This window comes from Triticum dicoccoides, chromosome 7A, assembly GCF_002162155.2.
Source record: "Triticum dicoccoides isolate Atlit2015 ecotype Zavitan chromosome 7A, WEW_v2.0, whole genome shotgun sequence".
NCBI lineage: Eukaryota > Viridiplantae > Streptophyta > Magnoliopsida > Poales > Poaceae > Triticum > Triticum dicoccoides.
The window spans coordinates 639,879,491-639,902,004 of record NC_041392.1 but is presented as its reverse complement, the minus strand read 5'-3'; the positions used below and the strand labels follow the sequence as shown (position 1 = coordinate 639,902,004).

General features: G+C 46.0%; 2 protein-coding genes across 2 annotated transcripts; both read right to left on the bottom strand.

The window, feature by feature from the left end:
- Positions 1 to 17,409: 17,409 nt before the first annotated feature.
- On the bottom strand, positions 17,410 to 18,795 carry LOC119333761. Its single transcript, XM_037606541.1, has 3 exons — positions 18,770 to 18,795; positions 18,294 to 18,642; positions 17,410 to 17,990 (listed from the first exon to the last, which is right to left on the bottom strand). The coding sequence occupies exons 1-3, from the start codon at positions 18,793 to 18,795 to the stop codon at positions 17,649 to 17,651; spliced, it is 717 nt and encodes a 238-aa protein (XP_037462438.1). The 3' UTR covers positions 17,410 to 17,648.
- Positions 18,796 to 19,010: 215 nt separating this feature from the next.
- LOC119333462 (F-box/LRR-repeat protein 14-like) lies at positions 19,011 to 21,762 on the bottom strand. Its single transcript, XM_037606346.1, has 2 exons — positions 21,631 to 21,762; positions 19,011 to 20,790 (listed from the first exon to the last, which is right to left on the bottom strand). Exon 2 carries the CDS (start codon positions 20,775 to 20,777, stop codon positions 19,347 to 19,349), a length of 1,431 nt encoding a protein of 476 aa, XP_037462243.1. The 5' UTR covers positions 20,778 to 20,790; positions 21,631 to 21,762; the 3' UTR covers positions 19,011 to 19,346.
- Between the last annotated feature and the right edge of the window lie 752 nt (positions 21,763 to 22,514).

Sequence of the window (22,514 nt, the reverse complement as noted above, 5' to 3'; positions counted from 1 at the left end):
CAGAAGCTTAAACCCTAGTTTATGCGTTGCTTCGTAAGGGGCTGATTTGGATCCATATGTTTCATGCTATGGTTAGGTTTACCTTAATACTTTTGTTGTGATTGCGGATGCTTGCAATAGAGGTTAATCATAAGTGGGATGCTTGTCCAAGTAAGGACAGTACCCAAACACCGGTCCACCCACATACCAAATTATCAAAGTACCGAACGCGAATCATATGAACGTGATGAAAACTAGCTTGACGATATTCCCATGTGTCCTCGGGAGCGCTTTACATCATATAGGAATTTGTCCAGGCATGTCATTTGCTACAAAAAGGATTGGGCCACCTTGCTGCACCTTATTTACTTTTGTTACTTCTTGCTCGTTACAAATTATCTTATCACAAAACTATCTGTTACCACTTATTTCAGTACTTGCAGAGAATACCTTGCTGGAAACCGCTTATCATTTCCTTCTACTCCTCGTTGGTCGACACTCTTACTTATTGAAAGGACTACGATAGATCCCCTATACTTGTGGGTCATCAGACGCCGGCCATGCTGGTCGGGTCCGCGCTGGATATCTAGGACGGGCTCGTCGCCCAATCCATTGGCGGCTGTAGGGGCCGGGTCGCGCTGAGTCCGGGTTCGGCCAGAGTGCGCCTCTCCGGGTGGCGAGGAAGCGGTGTGCAGAAGTTCACCGGACCCGCCAAGGCGGGCGGAGCCAGATCCCGCCGGCTTGGCGAGCTGGTTGAGGCGGTCCTGCTGGGTGTTGGCGGCGTGGAGGAGTTCGCGCATCCGCCCGATGCGCTCTTTCAGCTCCTCACCCGCGAGTTGGTCCAGGCCGGCTGCAGCTGCCTGAGCAGCGCGCATGTTCTTCACTGGGGTCTCGTAGACGATTGGGACGGCGCCGAGGGCCCGGCCGATCGCTCCTCCCCAGGAACGCACATCGGCGACCCGGCTTGGGTCGGCCGCGGCGGGCGTGAATCCGTAGGCGGCATCGCGCTCCAGCTGAGCGGCGTCCAGGCGACGCTGAGTGGCGGCAAGCATCTCGAACAGGTCCAGCATCTGCTGGCTCCTTCCTCGAGCTGGGTTCGGGCCTCAGCGGCGTTGGTGGCATCGATGTCGGTGCCGATGGGGATGCGGAGGCTCTGCATCACTGCGCGCAATGGATCGGACGGCTCGATCCGATCCGCCGTGGCCCTGGCTTCGGCAGCCCTCCTCGTCTTGCTCGACGAGGAGGAGGCACCGTCGCCGGTGACGAAGACCTCCACATGAATGTCCGCTGCCCCGACGGAAACGCCGCCGCCGAGGGAGAGGGGAGATTCGGAGTAGCTGAGCACCTCGCTGGGGTACTCGTCGGTCACGAACGCATCGAAGATGTGCAACACGGAGAAGGAGGCGGCGAGCGTGCCAATGATGTCGTCCGCCAGGGCGACGGACTCGTCGGTGTAGGAGAAGGGCCCCGTCTGAAGCATGCTCCCGGCCAGCTCCTCGAGCTTCCCCACGGTGGGCGCCAACTGTCGTGGTGGGCGCACGGCAGATGCCAAGGGATGGCTAAAGAGAGGAGGAGGCTCGAGGGCGCTGGTGGACTCCAGAGGCGAGGTTGGCATGAGCGGGCGTGGGACACCGGACATACCCAGGTTCGGGGCTCTCCAGAGAGATAATACCCCTAGTCCTGCCGAGTGTTGTTGGATGATTGATAGTACAATGTTACTCCTGGAGCTGTATGGAGGAGGAAGGAAGCTGGCCAAGGCTTAGGCAGTTCCCTCTCCTGGGGTGTTGTTGACTAGGTGTGTGTGATGGAATGAGTTCTCTTGTGTGTGAGCCTCTCTGTGTGCATGAGGGCTCCTGGGGGGTTTTATAGGTCAACCCCCAGGGGTACAATGGTAATGTTGCAAGTCGGTGGGTCCGTATTGTCGGTGTCTGGGGACCCGGGCTGGGTCCCGCTGAGGGCTTGTGGTTCGCCGGGTTCCCCTAGGTGCGGGCCCTACATTCCTAGGGGGACTGTGCGCCGTCTTGTTGATCGTCAGGGCGTGGCCGAGTCGAGTCGCGTACAGTGCTCTCTGTCAAGTCGCCGCTTGCTGTTGTCAGCGGTGAAGGCAGGGGCACTGTAGCCACGCCGGCCCTGGTCAGCGGGTAGGTGAGGGGCACTGTTGCTACGTACCCGCTGACCAGAGGCATGGGCGGGGCACTGTTGCCTCGGTCATCATTGATTGAAGTCTTGTCCCCATCATACGGCCTAGATGGGACGGGAGCTGACCCGCGGCTGGATTGCGTAGCACGCCACGGGTGGCCCTGGCTTGTTGAGGAGGCTTTGGTCGTGCCGGGTTCGGCTGTCTTGCGCTAGTTGTTGGGGCCGAGTCGACGTGTCTTGTCGGGTCGGCTCGTCTGGCCGGCTTGCGGGGCTTGGCCGGGTCGAGCGACCCGGCCAAGCACGTGCCGGTATTGAGGGGCAGTGCTAACCCCGTTGTTTTTGAAGAGGATCCGGGTTCCGTTGCCTGCCTGGGGTCCATCCCCCGACACTTTTTGTTCCTGTTTAGTAATAAATAATTCATCTAGCCTCTATTTAAGATGTGGTTTTATGTTTTAATTAGTGTTTGTGCCGAGTAGAACCTTTGTGAAGACTTGGGGAAAGTCTTTGCGATCTTGCTGTAAAAAACAGAAACTTTAGCGCTCGCGAGATTAGCTGCCATTTTTTTACTGGAGAGTGCTATTTAGTTAATTCTTTTTGAAGATGATTAATAGATAAATTCCCCACGTCCAGAAATTTATTTTAAATTTTTTTGGTGTTCCAAAAGTATACGTTTGATACAGATTACTACAGACTGTTCTGTTTTTGACAGATTCTGTTTTCTATGTGTTGTTTGCTTATTTTGATGAATCTATGAGTAGTATCGTAGGGTATGGACCATAGATAAGTTGGAATACAGTAGATATTACACCAATATGAATTTAGAATGAGTTCATTATAGTACCTAAGTGGTGATTTATTTTCTTATACTAACGGAGCTTACGAGTTTTCTGTTAAGTTTTGTGTTCTGAAGTTTTCAAGTTTTGGGTAAAGATTCGATGGACTATGGAATAAGGAGTGGCAAGAGCCTAATCTTGGGGATGCCCAAGGCACCCCAAGGTAATATTTAAGGACAACCAAAAGCCTAAGCTTGGGGATGCCTCGGAAGGCATCCCCTCTTTCGTCTTCGTTCATCAGTAATTTTAATTGGAGCTATATTTTTATTCACCACATGATATGTGTTTTGCTTGGAGCGTCATTTTATTTTATTTTGTTTTGCTTGCTGTTTGAATAAAATACCAAGATCTGAAATTCTTAAATGTTAGAGAGACTTCACATAGTTGCATAATTATTCAACTACTCATTGATCTTCACTTATCTCTTTTGGAGTAGCTTGTCATTTGCTCTAGTGCTTCACTTATATCTTTTTAGAGCACGGCGGTGGATTTGTTTTATAGAAACTATTATTCTCTCATGCTTCACTTATATTATTTTTGGAGTCTTAAACAGCATGGTAATTTGCTTAAATTGGGAAATTAATCCTAATGTGCTAAGTATTCGAGACTAGTAAAAACTTTCTTATGAGTGTGTTGAATACTAAGAGAAGTTTGATGATTGATGATTGTATTGAGATATGGAGGTGGTGATATTAAAGTTGTGCTAGTTGAGTAGTTGTGAAATTGAGAAATACTTGTGTTGAAGTTTGCAAGTCCCGTAGCATGCATGTATGGTAAACATTATGTAACAAATTTGAAACATGAGGTGTTCTTTGATTGTCTTCCTTATGAGTGGCGGTCGAGGACGAGCGGTGGTCTTTTCCTACCAATCTATCCCCCTAGGAGCATGCGTGTAGTGCTTGGTTTTTGATGACTTGTAGATTTTTGCAATAAGTATATGAGTTCTTTATGACTAATGTTGAGTCCATGGATTATACGCACTTTCACCTTTCCATCATTGCTAGCCTCTTCGGTACCATGCATTGCCCTTTCTCACCATGAGAGTTGGTGCAAACTTCGCCGGTGCATCCAAACCCCGTGATATGATACGCTCTGTCACACATAAACCTCCTTATATCTTCCTCAAAACAGCCACCATACCTACCTATTATGGCATTTCCATAGCCATTCCAAGATATATTGCCATGCAACTTTCCACCGTTCCGTTCAACATGACACACATCATCATTGTCATATTGCCTTGCATGATCATGTAGTTCACATCGTATTTGTGGCAAGGCCACCATGCATAATTTATCATACATGTCACTCTTGATTCATTGCCCATTCCGGTACACCGCCGGAGGCATTCATATAGAGTCATACTTTGTTCTAGTATCGAGTTGTAATCTTTGAGTTGTAAATAAATAGAAGTGTGATGATCATCATTAATAGAGCATTGTCCCAAAAAAAGGCCAAAAAAGAAAAAAAGGCCAAATAAAAAAATAAAAGGGACAATGCTACTATCCTTTTTCCACACTTGTGCTTCAAAGTAGCACCATGATCTTCATGATAGAGAGTCTCTTGTTTTGTCACTTTCATATACTAGTAATAATGTATGTGCAATGCACGTTTATATTAGGTAGGATATTAGTTCCACGTTATATTAGGTAAGATATATCTGTTGCATCTTGGTATTTGGTAAGATATCAATTACTTTTTCACGGGAATGGTAGGATATTATTTACATGGCAGATTTCAAAGGATAGCGTTAACTCAAAATGTATTTATAACCAATGGCAGTGGTGGGCAATTAAAGCGTTAAACGTGTTTGGTGCTCAACATTGGAGTGATTTGAACCGCTAGATAACATGATTTGACGGTTGAGATGGTTTGGATCTGCCCATTTGAGTCCTTTTATATTGGTATAGATAGTGGGAAATTTTCATTATAGAACTTGGCTTGTATATTCCAACAATGGGTCTCCTCAAGTGCCCTAGGTCTTCATGAGCAAGCAAGTTGGATGCACACCCACTTAGTGTCTTTTGTTGAGCTTTCATACATTTATAGCTCTAGTGCATCCGTTGCATGGCAATCCCTACTCCTTGCATTGACATCAATTGATGGGCATCTCCCTAGCCCATTGATTAGCCGCGTTGATGTGAGACTTTCTCCTTTTTGTCTTCTCCACATAACCCCCTCATTATATTCTATTCCACCCATAGTGCTATATCCATGGCTCACGCTCATGTATTGCGTGAAAGTTGAAAAAAGTTTGAGATTACTAAAGTATGAAACAATTGCTTGGCTTGTCATCGGGGTTGTGCATGATGAGAGCATTCTTGTGTGACGAAAATGGAGCATGACCAAACTATATGATTTTGTAGGGATGAACTTTCTTTGGCCATGTTATTTTGAGAAGACATGATTGCTTAGTTAGTATGCTTGAAGTATTATTATTTTTATGTCAATATTAAAATTTTGTCTTGAATCTTATGGATCTGAACATTCATGCCAAAATGAAGAGAATTACTTAGAGAAATATGTTAGGTAGCATTCCACATTAAAAATTATGTTTTTATCATTTACCTACTCGAGGACGAGCAGGAATTAAGCTTGGGGATGCTGATACGCCTCCAACGTATCTATAATTTTTGATTGTTCCATGCTATTATATTATCTGTTTTGGATGTTTATGGGCTTTATTATGCACTTTTATATTGTTTTTGGGACTAACCTATTAACCCAGGGCCTAGTGCCAGTTTCTGTTTTTTCCTTGTTTTAGAGTATCACAGAAAAGGAAAATCAAACGGAGTCCAATTGACCTGAAACTTCACGGAACTTATTTTTGGACCAGAAGAAGCCCACTGAGTATCGAAGATGGACCAGGAGAGTCCCGGGCTGCCCACGAGGGTGGGGGGCGCGCCCACCCCCCTGGGCGCGCCCCCTACCTCGTGGGCAGCCCGGAGATCCACTGACGTGCTTCTTCCTCCTATATATACCCATATACCCTAAAAACTTCGAGGAGCTGAATAGATCGGGAGTTCCGCCGCCAGAAGCCTCTGTAGCCACCGAAAACCAATCTAGACCCGTTCCGGCACCCTGCCGGAGGGGGAACCCCTCACCGGTGGCCATCTTCATCATCCCAGCGCTCTCCATGACGAGGAGGGAGTAGTTTTCCCTCGGGGCTGAGGGTATGTACCAGTAGCTATGTGTTTGATCTCTCTCTCTCATGTTCTTGAGGTGGTACGATCTTGATGTATCGCGAGCTTTGCTATTATAGTTGGATCTTATGATGTTTCTCCCCCTCTACTCTCTTGTAATGGATTGAGTTTTCCCTTCGAAGTTATCTTATCGGATTGAGTCTTTAAGGATTTGAGAACACTTGATGTATGTCTTGTGTGGGATACCCGTGGTGACAATGGGGTATTCTATTGATCCACTTGATGTATGTTTTGGTGATCAACTTGCGGGTTCCGCCCATGAACCTATGCATAGGGGTTGGCACACGTTTTCGTCTTGACTCTCCGGTAGAATCTTTGGGGCACTCTTTGAAGTTATTTGTGTTGGTTTGAATAGATGAATCTGAGATTGTGTGATGCATATCGTATAATCATACCCACGGATACTTGAGGTGACATTGGAGTATCTAGGTGACATTAGGGTTTTGGTTGATTTGTGTCTTAAGGTGTTATTCTAGTACGAACTCTATGATAGATTGAACGGAAAGAATAGCTTCATGTTATTTTACTATGGGATCTTGAATAGATCGATCAGAAAGGATAACTTTGAGGTGGTTTCGTACCCTACCATAATCTCTTCGTTTGTTCTCCGCTATTAGTGACTTTGGAGTGACTCTTTGTTGCATGTTGAGGGATAGTTATATGATCCAATTATGTTATTATTGTTGATAGGACTTGCACTAGTGAAAGTATGAACCCTAGGCCTTGTTTCCTAGCATTGCAATACCGTTTGTGCTCACTTTTATCATTAGTTACCTTGCTGTTTTTATATTTTCATATTACAAAAACCTTTATCTACCATCCATATACCACTTGTATTACCATCTCTTCGCCGAACTAGTGCACCTATACAATTTACCATTGTATTGGGTGTGTTGGGGACACAAGAGACTCTTTGTTATTTGGTTGCAGGGTTGCTTGAGAGAGACCATCTTCATCCTACGCCTCCTACGGATTGATAAACCTTAGGTCATCCACTTGAGGGAAATTTGCTACTGTCCTACAAACATCTGCACTTGGAGGCCCAACAACGTCTACAAGAAGAAGGTTGTGTAGTAGACATCATGTGGCAATGAGCAGGAGAAAAGTGCAGGAGCGGAAGAGCCGGCTGACGTTGATATGGATGTGAATGATGAAAACCGCAAGCGCAACTCGGATCAGGTGTTGCACAAAAATAACCCGGGAGGCGGCTGTGGCATGGAGATAATACCAGTAACAAAGAGTGGAGATACTCCTCTTAGCCTGCCTCCAAAACAGGACCCCAAAAGGTCCAGACCCACACTGCAAGCTGATAAAAGTACTGCTGGAGTGATGAAGAAGACCCTCCCACAGGGCAAGAATGTTGATGCTAGATCGGCAGCCTCCTTGGCGGAGGACCGCCGGGCGCAATGAGTTTGTTATGCTGGAACTGCCGGGGTATTGGCAACGCCCCGACAGTTCAAGAGCTTCGCGAGTTAGCGGTAAAGTTTGCCCCTAAAGTGCTTTGTATAGTCAAAACTCAGATAGGAAGGGTTAGAGCAGAAAATCTAGCAAACACTTTAGGTTTTGATTCATCTTTTGCTGTTGACTCCGCTGGAAGAAGCGGGGGCTTAGTTCTTTTCTAGAATAATGAAATAAAGATGAAAATTTTGGGTTACTCGAGGTTCCATATTGATGCAAAAATATGTGATTTTGGTCCAGAACCATGGCGTTTGACATGCTTTTACGGGGAGGCACAAACACATCTTCATCAGGCGTCATGGGACACCCTGAAGGGGCTGTCGCTCATAGCTCCCTTCCATGGGTATGCGTGGGCGATTTCAACAAGGTACTAAGACAGGATGAACATGATGGGATAGGCCAAAGATGCCAGGCACAAATGCAAGGTTTCCGGGAAGCCGTGGATGTTTGTGGATTGATTGACTTGGGTTACCAATGGAGGATGTGGACTTTTGAGAAGAAAGTTACGGGCGGCACTTACACTAGAGTGAGGCTAGACAGAGCCCTAGCAGTGGCAGAATGGAGCTCTATGTTCTCAGGTGCAGCGGTGGAACACCTTACGGCGGCGACCTCTAATCACTCCCCATTCTTTTGAAGCTGGATTCCACAGGAAGGCACCAAAGGAGAGGAAACCTGTTCAGATATGAAGTTATGTGGGATTCCCATGCAGAGCTGAAGCAAACCGTGAGATCAGCATGGGATCCAAACAGCAAAACCCTTCGGCAAGTGCAGTACGAGCAAAGCTAGCATCGCTTGCTAGCAATCTAGGAGAATGGAGCAAACACACTTTCGGCAGTGTTCGAGGTGAGATTAGGAGTTTGAAAAAAGAGTTGGATAGGCTGAGAAATGTCAATGCAAGGGCCGGCCCTAGTGCCGTTGAGGTGAAGATCAATGATCGCTTAATCGAACTGTACCTCCGAGAGGAGCTGATGTGGCGACAACGGTCGCGGGTGGACTGGCTATCGGCGGGTGACTAGAATACACACTTCTTTCATCTTAGGGCATCGATGAGACGTAGAAAAAACTTGATCAAATCTCTACAGAGACAGGATGGACAACTCACGGATGACCCAACTGAGATGCAACAAATGGCGTGGCAGTTCTATCAGCAGCTATATACCTCGGAGGGGGTTCAGGGCATGGAAGAAGTGCTGCAACATGTACCATCAAAGGTAACAAATGAAACGAATGAAAGTCTTATGGCTCCTTACAAGGATGAGGAAGTAAAAACCTCACTTTTCCAAATGTTTCCCACGAAGGCCCCAGGGTCAGATGGGTACCCAGCCCACTTCTTCCAAAGACATTGGGACATCTGTGGGGCTTCGGTCACCAATGCAGTTCTTGGTATACTGAGGGGTGAAGAGAGTCCCGAATGTATAAATGATACTCTACTGGTTTTAATACCAAAGGCAACTAACCCTACACTTTTGACTCAGTTCCGACCGATTAGCCTATGTAATGTTCTCTACAAGATAGCATCGAAGGTCCTTTCAAATCGGCTCAAAGTGATCTTACCAGATATTATATCAGAGGAGCAATCGGCTTTTGTCCCGGGGAGGCTTATCACATATAATATAATCTCAGCCTATGAGTGCCTAAATTTTATGAAGAGAAACAGGTCAAAGAACAACAGTTATTGTGCGTTGAAGTTAGACATAATGGAGGCCTATGACAGAGTTGAGTGGAGTTATCTGAAAGCCATAATGGAGAAACTGGGATTCGCAGCACCATGGGTCTCCATCATCATGAACCTCGTATCTTCAGTCTCTTTCTCAATTTTATTTAATGGCATGAAATTGGAGGAGTCCAAACCCTCCAGAGGTATTCGGCAGGGAGATCCTATTTCTCCATACCTTTTCTTGTTGGCAGCAGAGGGCCTTTCGTGCCTTTTGAAATCACAAAATCAGTCATCCCAGCTCGGCGGAATTAAGGTGGCACCGACGGCACTGTCAGTTAACCACCTATTTATTCGCGGATGATAGCCTGCTATTTTTCAGGGCGAGTGTTAATGGAGCTGAAGAGGTATTAAACCTATTGGAGACCTATTGTGTTGCATCAGGACAGAGAATAAACAGAGATAAATCTTCTATCTTTTTCAGCAAGGGGTGCCCTAAGATTGTAAAAACTGCAGTGAAGGGCCATCTTCATGTACCCAATGAATCGTTGAGTGACAAATATCTTGGGTTACCTACGGATGTGGGGCACTCCAAGAAGGGGACTTTCAAATATTTAAGTGATAGAATTTGGGAGAAGGTTAAAGGTTGGATGGGGAAGTTGCTGTCAGCAGGTGGGAAGGACGTGCTAATTAAGTCCGTAGCCCAGGCTATGCCAGTATTTTCAATATCATGTTTCAAACTCCCTAGGGGGTTGTGTGAGAACATAAATGCCACTATTCAAAAAATTTGGTGGGGCTGCAAACAAGGAAAACGAAAACCAGCATGGGTATCTTGGGAGGTGATGACTAGGCCTAAATATTTGGGAGGATTGGGCTTCAGATATCTCGAGCTTTTTAACTTGGCCTTATTGGCGCGACAGGCATGGAGGCTTCTTCAGGAGCCGACCTCGCTCAGTGCTAGGATTTTGAAGGCTTCTTATTATCCCAATGGAACCATTCTCAGTGCAAAACTGGGGTCTAGACCATCACAAATTTGGAGAGCAATCGGAAGAAATACTCAAGATACCTGTCTGCATGCGAGACGTTCCTGATTCCTGGGCATGGTACCCTGACAAGAAAGGTAACTTCTCGGTTAGCTCGGCCTACCGAATGATAATCAGCACCAAGATAGAAAGAGAGAGCTGGTTGGAGGGACGCAGGAGCCATTCTGAAACCTCAGCCGAAGAGAAGGCGTGGAGCTCTCTCTGGAAGCTGAAAGTCCCGTCCAAAGTTCAAGTATTCCTGTGGAGGCTGGCACGACATTCTTTAGCAACAACAGATGTTCTTCATAACCGAAACATGTCATTTCAAGATGCTTTCCCCTTGTGCGGAGGAGAAGATTCATGGAGGCACGCCGTTGTCTCTTGCATGATGGCTAGATGCACATGGGCGTTATCAGACGAGGAGACTGTGGACGGGATGAGGAAGAATGTTCAGTCAAGTGCCAAGCATTGGCTGTTTGATCTCTATGACACTTTGAGCAATGACAAGTACACCAAAATGGCGGTGACCCTGTGGGCTATTTGGTATGCAAGGCGAAAAGCGATTCACGAAGACATTTTCCAGAGCCCGCAACAAACTAGTTCTTTTGTTAACTCTTATCTTCAGGAGTTACAAACCGTCCCAAAAGAGCCTAGACAGGCGCATATAGTTGTTTCACAACCACAGGCTACTCATAGATGGCTTCCGCCTGAAGAGGGGGTAGCTAAGCTGAATGCGGACGGGGCCGTTTCTGTTGATGGTGATGTGGGCGTGGGCGTGGCGGCTGCGATATGTCGAGATCACACAGGAGGGTACCTTGGCTCATCAGCTGTTGTGTTCCGGGGCATCACGGAACCTTCGATCCTTGAAGTCTATGCATGTAGAGAGGCAATGGCATTGGTAGAAGATCTCAACATTCACAGGCTATGCATTGCAAATGATTGTCAAGGAGTGGTCGCGGACATCAACTCCGGAAGCAGAGGACCACATGCATCAATTCTACATGAAATATCACAACGAAGGAGTCTTTTTCTTTCTTGTAACTTTGTTTCGAACGTAGAAATTTTAATTTTGAGGCTCATGATCTCGCCAAGTTTGTTAGTACTCTTTCGGTTGGTCGTCTTGTCTGGCTGGGCATGCCTTACGACCCTATCCTTGTACCCACAAACATTTTGTTGGATTAAATAAAAACTGACGAGTATTCTAAAAAAAATTGAAATCACTAATTAAGACGTACTCCTTCCAAAATCACTTCCACCTCCCAGATTGTGACATGTGGCTAGGCTGCATTGTGCCACTTGTCGCAACCCGGAAGATTTCCCTTTTTCGTAGATCTGTTTATTCAAAACATTTTATCTCTTGAACCGTGCGTTTAAATCCCGAAACATTTTCAGAGTTGGATTCCTCGCGTTAAGATCTTTAAAACTAGATCCCATGTTGATAAGTTTTAACGAACTTTTTTCCGCAAAAAAGAACCGGGCGAAAAGCACGAACTAAGAGCATTGTTTTCCTTTTCCAAAAGAGGCACGACCATGCCTCTCGTGGAAGCAAATCCGTGTCTCTCTCAGTGAAGAAAAACACATTTTTTTTCGTTTCCAAGAGGCAGGGCCGTGGCTCTCGCGGAAGCAAATCTGTCCCTCTCGTGAAATCAACCCATGCCTCTCGCGGAAGGAAAAAAATATATGTTTTTTCATTTTCGTGAGGCGCGCCCGTGCCTCTCGCGGAAGCAAAATGTGTCTCTCGCGGAAGCAAACCCGTAGCTCTCGTGGAAGAAAAAAAAGCTTATTTCCATTTCTGAGAGGCACAGTCGTGCCTCTCGCGGAAGAGAAAAAATAGAAAACGTATTTTTTTCGTTTCCGAGAGGTACGTCCATGCCTCTCGGGAAGCAAAGCCATGTCTATCGAGGAAGCAAAAAAACGTGTTTCTTTGTGCAAAAAAAGTCGAAATTTCCTTGTCCAAATGTTAAGAAAGACTGATGGAAACCCAAAAGGCCGGAAAAAAACCCTAGAAAAAAACTATTTAAAAAGCCGAAAAACTAGTGCGGTAAAAATAAAAAATAAAATTGGAAGGAGCACCTAGAGCGCGACACGTGGCGATGTCTGAGAGCGTGCTTGACCTTTGGGAAGGCTCCCGAACGGGCGCTCCTTAATTAGTTGCTCCCTCACTTGAATCCCTATTTGCCGCGCGCTGCGGCAAATTGTTGCCGCATCGCACAAGGAGGCGCACTAGCGAAGTGACTGGGCTGGCCCGCTTGAGAAGTTCATATGTTCCAGTTTGGAACATTTTCCCCCCGATTTTAATTTTTCTTTTTATCCTATTTCTTTTCTTCGGTGTTCTTTTCATTTCCTTTCTTCTCTTTTCAAGTTCTTTTTACTATTTTCAAGAAAAATACATGGAAATTTCAAATATTGTTTGGAATTCAAAATTTTGTTCCAATTTTTAAATTATGTTCAATTTTTTGTAAAAATGCTTACTAATTTTAAAAAATGTTTGGAATCTCAGAATAAATTGCGATGTCTGATTATTTTGTTTGAGATTCACAGAAATGTTGCAAAAATGTTTCCATTTTCAAAATTTGTTCACAAATTTAAAAAATCCTCCCGTTCTCAAATTTTGTTTACAATTTCAAAAGGTGTTCACATTTTTTTAAAACTTGTTCCTTGTTGTAAAAAAATGTTTGAAATTTTAAAAAATGTGTCATTGTTCAACATTTGTTCACAAATGCTAAAAAAGTTCGTATTTTCCAAAATTTGTACACAAATTATTCCCTTTTTTCAAAACTTGTTTGTGATTTCCCAAAATTATTCAGAATTTTAAAAAAAATGTTCCCATGTTTCAAGATTTGTTCAAAAATTTAAAAAATATTCCTTTTTAGAAAAATTTGTTCATAAATTGAAAATTTGGTCACATTTTTGAAAAAACATGTTCATGTTTATCAAAATTGGTCGGAATTTTAAATTGTTCCTTTTTTTAAAAAATGTTCACAATTTCCGAAATTGTCCCCCTTTTAAAATTTGGTTACAAATTCAAAAATTGTCAAATAATATTCAAAACTTATGCGTGTTTGTCAAAATGGTTCAGATTTTTTTGAAAAATTATTCAGAATATTCAAGAATGATTAAGAAAAGGTAAAATAATTCAATCTACGGTTGTTACTAGTTCTAAAGTAATCGCGCCATATATTCATCATGAACTATAATCGGCCATAGTGGCTAGCCACCTGTGTCTACGGCGAAGCGACCGTGAGCTCGAATCCTAGCTGATGCTTAGTACTTTTTTTACACCGCTCGCAGCTCCCACAAGACCGGCCCCGCCGGAGGGCAGCTCTGTGCGAGACCACAACATTCTGCCGCAGAATGCAGTAGATAGAAGATCACTAATAATTAAGAGGTACCCTGCAAAGATTTTTTTTTGAACTGGCCAGCATTGCTGGCGTTTCATTGATTTAGCAGAGGAGAATGGTGAAACAGATGATCAAGTGATCGGTGGATGACAGAGGTGGTTGAAGCTGACCAAGAGAAAAAGGCCTAGGCTCCACATGCGGATTTCTCACGGTGTGCCCAAAGGGGTGCTCAATGCATGACGCTCCCGCGAGGCGCCATTGCTTCATGTCACTGCGGCATTCGCTGATGATGTTGTCATGGAGCGGGGTTTGGCCTCTGAAAACAGCACCGTTTCTAGCCATCCATATGCGCCAACAGATAAGTGCAATCATGGATTTGGTGCCCTTCCTTGCTGCCGGCGTCGAGGCCGCGATCATGCGCTGGACCTTGTCCGTGGACGAGGCGCCACCATCCCATATGTTTGGTGGAGAGCAGAGCAGCCAGACCAGGAGGCCGATGTACTCCATGCCTGCCTCGCCATCGGGCAATCCCAGAAGAGGTGCACGGCGGTTTCCAGATTGCGCAGGCAGAGTGGGCAGAAATATCCCTTCGGCCATCCTCTTCTCTGCAGCCGATCGTTGCACCACAGGCGATTGCGATGTAGCAGCCATAGAAACATCTTGTGCTTGCCCGGCGCCCAGATCTTCCATATGATCGACCTGAAACAGCAGCTACTCGTTGAGACTTGTGCCTGGTAAGCCGACCTTGCAGAGTAGCATCCTGATGCGGTCAGCGCCACGAAATGGTGTCGTTGGAGCTGGGGTTGAACGTCGTGGCCGCCGCCCTGATCTCCCTGGCGAGCTGCAGGACTTGGTGCACAGTGTCGTCCGTGGTGCCGCGCCGCAGGTCCAACACCCATCTGTCCCCCTGCAGCGCTGCCTGAACCGTTCGAGCCTTCCTGGAGGAGAGGGCGAATAGCACCGGGTACGCCAGCCGAAGTGGGCGCGCGCCCAGCCAGGGACAATGCCAGAAGGTGGCCGTGTCGCCGTTTTCGATGGTGATTGCCGTTGAAGCCGTGAACAGGGCGCGGTCCCCCTCGTCGCAGGGTGTCCCCGTGCCCACCCAGGGGCGTGCTGGCCGTTGCCAAGATAGCCAGAGCCATCGCAGACGAAGCGCCCGCGCGAAACGTGAGAGCTCGTGGATGCCCAGGCCGCTGTGGCCCTCCGGCTCCGTGACGTCCTTCCATGCCACCTTGCATTTTCCGCCGGAGATGTCCTCATCATGTGCCCAAAGGAATCGTCGGCGTGCTTTGTCGATCTCCTTGAGGAATTTCCTGGGCGCCTTGAGTGCTGTCAACGCGAAGGTGGGCATGGTCGAAAGCACGCACCAGACGAGGACGCGCCGCCCGGCTAGCGGAAGTTGTTTGCCCTTCCAACCGGCGAGCCGAGCCTTTATCCTATCTAGGACGAATTGTAGGTGCACTAACCTAGTTTTACCTAACGTGACCGACAGGCCAAGGTAGCGGATGGGGAAAGCCGCTGTTTGGCCGGCGAAATTCTCGAGGACGGAGGCGAGGTCGATGTCGTCGCAGCGGATTGGAACTACTGAAGATTTGGGAAGACTAATCTGCAGCCCTGTGGAGTCGCCAAATAACCTCAGGATGTCGAGCAGCGCGTCCACTTCGTGCCTCTCGGGGTTTGCAAAGACGATCGTGTCGTCAGCATAGAGGCTCACCCGCAACCTGGCCAGACTTCCTGGCAGTGGTTTTAGAATCCCCACGGTCGTCGCCTGCTCAAGCAACCTGTGTAGCGGGTCGATGGCGATGATGAACAGCAGGGGGAGAGCGGATCCCCCTGCCTGAGGCCGCGAAGGTGGAGGATGTTGCCGGCGAGTGTCCCGTTGAGCGAGCATGTCGAGGATGCAGTGGACAGCAGAGTGGCCATCCAATCCCTCCACCGTGCGCTGAACCCTAGCCTTTGTAGCAACTCCAAGAGATACTCCCAGGAGACCGAGTCGAACGCCTTGGCGATGTCGAGCTTCACTAAGAGGGCCGGGGTTTTGCGGCGGTGCAGGGCGCGAACGGAGTTCTGTACGAACATGGAGCTGTTGTGGATGCACTTGGTCTTCTGGAAAGCAGTCTGTACCGGCGAGATAATCTGATCGATGACGGTGGCGAGCCGCATAGAGAGCACTTTAGCCATCAGTTTTGCGATCGAGTGGATCAGACTTATTGCCCTGTAATCCCCTGGTGCTGTGGCGCCGTCCTTTTTGGGAAGCAGGACGATCTTCGCGTGGTTGATCACCGAGAAGTTGCCTCTGGCCAACCCGTGGAATCGGTCGAAGACAGCCATAATATCATCCTTGATTGTGCCCCAGCATGCACGGAAGAAAGCGCTGGAGAAGCCGTCCGGCCCCGGTGCCTTTTCTGACGACGGGGCCATGATCGCGGCCCAGACCTCTGTATAGGGGGTACGGCCTCGTTGACGACGCGCGCAAAGACGTCTCTATGTTGTGGCCTCGCATTCTGCCGCATTCTATCTATCGTCGACCTTGCAAAGATCACTCTCACCTTTCCAGCTTACAATAAATGGCGGTCTCGTCCCCGTCGGAGGACAGCTCTATGCGAGGCCATAACATTCTGCCGCAGAATACGACAAATAGAAGATCCTTAATAATTAAGAAGTATCATAAAAAGGTCACTCCCATCTTCCTAGCTTGCAACAAATGGCGGCCCCGTTCCCGTCGGAGAACAGCTCTATGCGAGGCCACAACATTCTGCCGCAGAATGCGGCAGATAGAAGATCCCTAATAATTAAGAGGTACCATGAAAAGGTCACTCCCACCTTCCCAGCTTGCAATAAATGGCAGCCCCGTCGAAGGACCGCCCTGTGCGAGGCCACAACATTATGCCACAGAATGTGGCAGATAAAAGATCCCTAATAATTAAAAGGTACCCTGCAAAGGTCACTCCCACCTTCCCAGCTTGCAACAAATGGTGCACATGTAGTGCGCCGCTTGTCGCAACCTAGAAATTTTTCTGTTTTCGTAGATTTATTTATTCAAAATGCTTTATCTTTTAAGTATGCACCCAAATCGCCAACTGTTTTCACCATTGAATATCTTGCCTCGAGATCTTCAAAACTAGATCCATGTTAATAAGTTTTGACGAACTTTTTTTCACAAAAAAACCCGGAAAAAGCGGAGCCTCCACAAGAAGCAAATATGTGCCTCTCGCAGAAGGAAAAACGTGTTTTCTCTCTCTTTCAGATAGACACAGTTGTACCTGTCGCGGAAGCAAAACTGCGGCTCCAGGAGAAGCAAATATTCTCAAAGTACGACCTTTAGCCTATCAAAAGTTTTACATATATTTTCAAACAGAGGTAATACTTTTTAGAGTTCAATTGTTTTCAGCCAGATTATAACTTAGTACACGACAATCACAACAAAAGTTCAGCACTGGCTTCTCCAATTTTAGGACACGATCTTCTCAAATGGTGTACCCAATTCTGATTTTCCACACTCATCATACTCTTGTGATATGTATAAGAAACGCTACCCCCTCTAAATTTCTAGAAGCCTGTAATTAGCACACAGCTATGTTATTTGCCTTCAGTGGCTCAAGTTTCAGTTGTACTCAACTTCAATGAGATGAGTACACTGCATTTGTAATCTAAAAACCCAAATTATGCTACGTAGTAACTACTCGTAACTTATATTTTGAGAAGCAAATGAAAAGACATTCCCAAACAGAATCAACATCAACAAAACAAGCATGTCGCCTTTGTAGTACAGGCTATGTTTTTAAGGCGGTAAGGCGAGGCGAGGCGCTGGGGGGGCGCCTCACCGCCTAAGCGCTAAAGCGTAAGGCGAGGCGACGCCTTAGACACGTGCATATATAATATATGGCAGCCAATTAGGAGATTTAACAACTAGCATTAACTTAATAAATTGTACATACATATATAATAGATGGCCACCAATTAGGAGATTTAACAACTAACATTAACATATAAACTGTTACCAAAGCATAGGCCTCAAATCATCTTGTGTATATGACAGAACGGCGCCTTTGAAGTTCAGCTTCATCCTCCTCATCAATATATCGCTCCATAGCTTTAAACTTTCTAGTGTTTAAGGAATTGTGCATCTCTATCCTAATCTCCATGGATGCCTCGGGACACTTATCCGCATCACTGGAACCCCCAGAAAAGTGCTGCTTTAGCCTTCTCACTCCACCATGGACTATCTTGCCACACAATGTACACTGGAGTAAATCTTTCCTCTCTAAATCTGGCCAGAACCCATACTTCCAGGCTGGATCATCTGATGTAGCTCTTCTCCTAGGATCATTGGCTAGATCCATCAGAGCAGGTACACCTGGCTACTGTCAAAGAAAAAGAGAGAAGAGCCAAATCACTAGAGCAGCCAGATCAAGCATGGGGAAGGAGAGAAGCAGTGGTGGGGCTGCTGCCTTGTGGGTGGAGAAGCAGATCTGGGAAGAAACAGATGCAGATGAGGAGCAGGCAAGCACATCTAGCTACACTGCTGTGCATAAGAGAGGCAGCACCTAACAGTTAGTAGAGGAGCTGTGCATAACAGAGCAGGCAAGCATGGCAAGCTACACTGCTGGATGGAAGAAAGAGGAGAGGGGGAAAGGGGGGAGAAGAGAGGGCTGAATTCATACCTTGATGTGGTGCTGATCTGCTGGAAGAGGGTTGCGCCAGAGGAGGATGGGGAGGAGCTGCAGCCAGAGAGGAGGGGGAGGAACTGTGGCCGGAGGGAGGAGGCTGGCGGCTGCCGCAGATCTGAGGAGGAAGCCTCCGTCAATGGTCCAGAGAGGAGACAGGAGAGACCTCTCGCGTCGATTCACTCTCTCTTTCCCCTTCTCATAACTGGTCGCACCTGAACCAATGTTTCCCGCGCCTGTGTTCCCGCCCAGGTCAGTTTTCCCGCCTGCAATCTCTGTTTCCCTGCCTGACAAGCTAAGGCGTCCGATTTGGTCTGAGGCGTGCAAGGCGGCGCTAAGGCGGACGCTTCAGACGCCTTACAGCCTAAGGCGGACGCCTTACACGACTGTCTAAGGCAAGGCCGACGCCCTGAGCTGGAGGGCGCCCTGACGCCTAGGCGTCGCCTAAGCGACGCCTTAAAAACAGAGAGTACAGGTCTCCATGTGAAACATTGACCATTACTACACTGATCCATAACAAAGTTGCCACACGCAAATACTCCCTCCGTTCCTAAATATTTGTCTTTCTAGAGATTTAAACAAATGACTACATACGAAGCAAAATGAGTGAATCTACACTCTAAAATATGTCTAGATACATCCGTATGTTGTAGTCCATTTGAAACGTTTAGAAAGACAAATATTTAGAAACGGAGGGAGTAGCAGGCAGAGGCAGATCTTCAAAATCCCTTGTGTAGTAAAAAAGGGTTCACGACATTTCTTAGAGTAGAAACCAAACAGCAAAAATAGGGAATCTGGGCCGATTTGTGTGGATTACAAAACATCGGTATAGAGAGAGTAAGAAATTAAGCAACAAGAATTACAGTACTCGAGTGGTGCCTACTGTAAAAGTTTCATACAGAAAAATTATAGCAGTAAAGGTAGAAGCAATAGAAAGTCCAGACAAGTGAATCTAGGTCTGATGATGCACAACCTTGTCCAATGATGCACACTGAACAAGCTAATGGCTTCAGCAGCAAATTCATACTGAAAATTTTGGAGATCACTTCATCAATACATAAGGGAATCTGGAAACTTGCTGGAGTAGTGAACTGACTTGGCAACACCCTCCGCAGCTTGCAGAGAGATCTCACCACAATACTCAATGACCAAAGACTCTAACTTACGTGCACATCCCAGTTCAGCCAATCCAACATCAGTAACCTTATGACACACCCGAAGTGTGAGATGACTCAAGCATGGGGTGTGCGCAATGAAGCGCATCCCAGCATCAGTTACTGCAAAACACGCTATAAGCTCGAGTGTCTCCAGATGTGGTGAGGATGAGAGGGCCTTCATCCCCTCATCATCAAAGAAGTTGGCGGTGTTTAGCACGAGAACACGAATTGGGCAGGACTGAATGAGTGCCAGAAAACCCTGCTGTGTGAATCCAATTTCTGATGGCCAGTCAGGGGAACATGGTATAAAGCTGAGGTCTACGACCTGAAGCATGGGACAATTGAGGGCTAGAGCGTAAAGGCTGTTATCAGTAAATGGCGTCCTGGTTTCCCAATGGCTGACATCAATAGAGTAGCGCTGCAGGTTGAGCCAAAGTTTGATGCTTTTAAGGTTGCTGCAACTCCGAGATAATGCAATCATGTCATTGTCATTTAGGGCATGAACATACTCAAGGCAAAGCTTCTCCAATGCTTTACACTTCCCTAGGACAACACGAAGTCCTAGTTCTGGCCAAGTTCTAATATGCGCCAACCTTAAAACCTTCAAACTCTCACAGCAGAAATCATATATATCCATGCTGTGAGCATCGTATGAGGAGTCATAGACCACATCACCTGGAAGACGATCATGTCTTTTCATTTCAAACTCAAACTTCTGGAGCTTCATCCATCCTGAACCAAACTTAAGGAAGTCATAATGATTGATTCCTCTGCAATTCTTCACTACAAGCTCTTCCAACGATCCATCCCTACCAAGGTATTCCAGCCATTCTACACTAGTGATTTTTTCGCAATCAATAAGGTGGAGAGCAGATAGACTTGTGCAACCAACTGCAACCGAGAAAAGCCCACTTGAAGTTATTTTTGGTACGGAGTTCAGCCTGAGAGACACCAATGTCTTGCAATAAGTTAAACAACCAAGCCCAGAGTCATCAATGCATGAGCAGAAGCTTAAAGTGAGGTCAATCAGCGAGGAACAGTGAGATGAAAACACAAAAAGGCCTTTGTTGTCCAACTGCTTTCCATGTCCAGGTATACAACCAGAGTAATCGATTTCCACTTTCTGCAAATTTGGGAACCGGACGCACAATGATGTCAGTGCTTTTGTAGCAGTGCAAAGACCGGCACCAACATGGATAGCACCCCTTTGATTCCCCTCTATCTTGTAGAGCTGCTTTGACACAAGGGAAAGAGAATTCAGATCACTTGTCCTGGTGATCCTCTTGAGAATCTCTGTCAGCAGAGCCTCCGGTAGGTCCTCCATCGAACAAATTCAGCTGTACAAATCAGGTAATATATAAATATCAAGGTTCAGAAAACAACCGGAAGAGCTGGACTCAAACTTATGATATATCAAAATAATGCATGTGAAGTTAGATGGAGATCACACTGGCAACACTTATTGCTACGAAGAAAATACTGATGAAGTTTGAGCATTTTCTGTATCCGTCCAAAACTCGTTTGTTCTTCATAAGCATGGAGATTTATTAAAGTAGCTAGCACCTTATCTGTCTCTAGGTTGTTGGAAAGAAAAAATGACGCTACAGGCAGGCCACATCATTGAATTAAACTAGAACCGTAATTAAGTAGCAGAGCCTGAACAATGAACTAACCAAGAGAATACAAAGAAACGAGCCAGAATTGACGCAAGCAATTCCGCAAGAAGACCCACGTGCTGAATCTGAACCAACTTTTTTTAGAACTTATTCGGAGGCACCTAACAATTAATAACATGAAAACCAGAGCATATATGCAAAATAGTTGGTACTTGTAGCGTGCTTGGGCAAGAAAGAAAGTAGGGAAATCATTTAGCCACAGCCGATGAGTTCACAGGGTGCAGTGATTATCAATAGATAAGGCCAATCTAATATCTGTTCAACTAGAAATACTAGTATTTGTTGCCACCATAGGCTAGTCCTCAGCTGCAAAAAGCTTACTTTCTACCTAGAACTAGAAGAATGGCTTTACAGCAATAAATCTATGGATGATACTACCGGTTTGGTTTCCCCTATCAATCAAGAGAGCGAATCGAGAAAACAACCGTGTACATGTCGAATCGGGGAACCAACGCAACGAACAGCGGAACAGGGGTCAGGAGAAGCGAAAAACGGCGGTACCTTGAGCACGATCGGGAGATAGAAACGGCGGCGAAGGCCGTAGGAGAGGAGGGTATCTCCGCCGCCGCTCGACCTCGGCCCGCAGCGGAGGACAATGCCCCCGCTTCTTTGATTCGGAGGAGAGGAGAGGAGAGTGTAAGCCCTAGTCTCTTTTCCAGCGGAAGCGGAGGAAGATGTGGGGCGCATTGCGAGCTGCAGCGGTGGTGCCGCGCTCACATGGGCCACACCAGGAATGCCTGCGGGCCGACGCGCGCTATTTTCGGCCTTCTAGACTTTTTTTCTCAAAAACACGGAAAAATCTAAAAGTAATAAGAAAGAAAATAGGAGAAAATATAAAATGTTCATATAATCGTTTCAGTAATAAATAAGTAAAATTTTAAGGCATATTAAATTTTTTCCATGTCCATGAATACAAATTAACATGTATGTACTTATTAAAATGTCTATAATTTTTTTAAATGTTCTTGTATGCAAAAAATAAATGTTCATGTGTGACGAAAAATGTTCACATGTATCAAAATAAATGTTTGCATTAATAGAAAAGTGGAAATGTATTTTCATAAATGTCCTTGCATGTAGAAATAAATGTACATGCACATCAATAAGAATTACGTCATATTTAATTATCAAAAAAAGAATTACCTCATACTATTTCAGAAGGATTCTTACATGTGAAGGAAATGTTAATAACAATAAAACTAGACACAAAATATAAAGGATGAAAAACAAAAGTTAAGATGAGTAAAGAGAAAATGGGAATATAGAATTAGAATAAGGAAAAAATATAATACAGACAATGTTATTGTGCTACGACCCATGTGGAAGAGTGCGTGGTGAAATGACCATGTCGCATAGAGAAGCAAAATAGGTGTTATAAAACAATT

Excerpts from the sequence above, each read along its gene's own strand:
- LOC119333462 (XM_037606346.1), bottom strand. The coding sequence starts at position 20,777 with ATGGAGGACCTACCGGAGGCTCTGCTGACAGAGATTCTCAAGAGGATC.
- LOC119333761 (XM_037606541.1), bottom strand. The coding sequence starts at position 18,795 with ATGGTCAATGTTTCACATGGAGACCT. Across the intron at positions 18,643-18,769 it reads AATGTTTCACATGGAGACCT|CGTCCGCCTTAGCGCCGCCT; the intron begins GTACTCTCTGTT and ends AGGCGTCTGAAG. Across the intron at positions 17,991-18,293 it reads CAGATCAGCACCACATCAAG|CCAGGTGTACCTGCTCTGAT; the intron begins GTATGAATTCAG and ends CTTTGACAGTAG.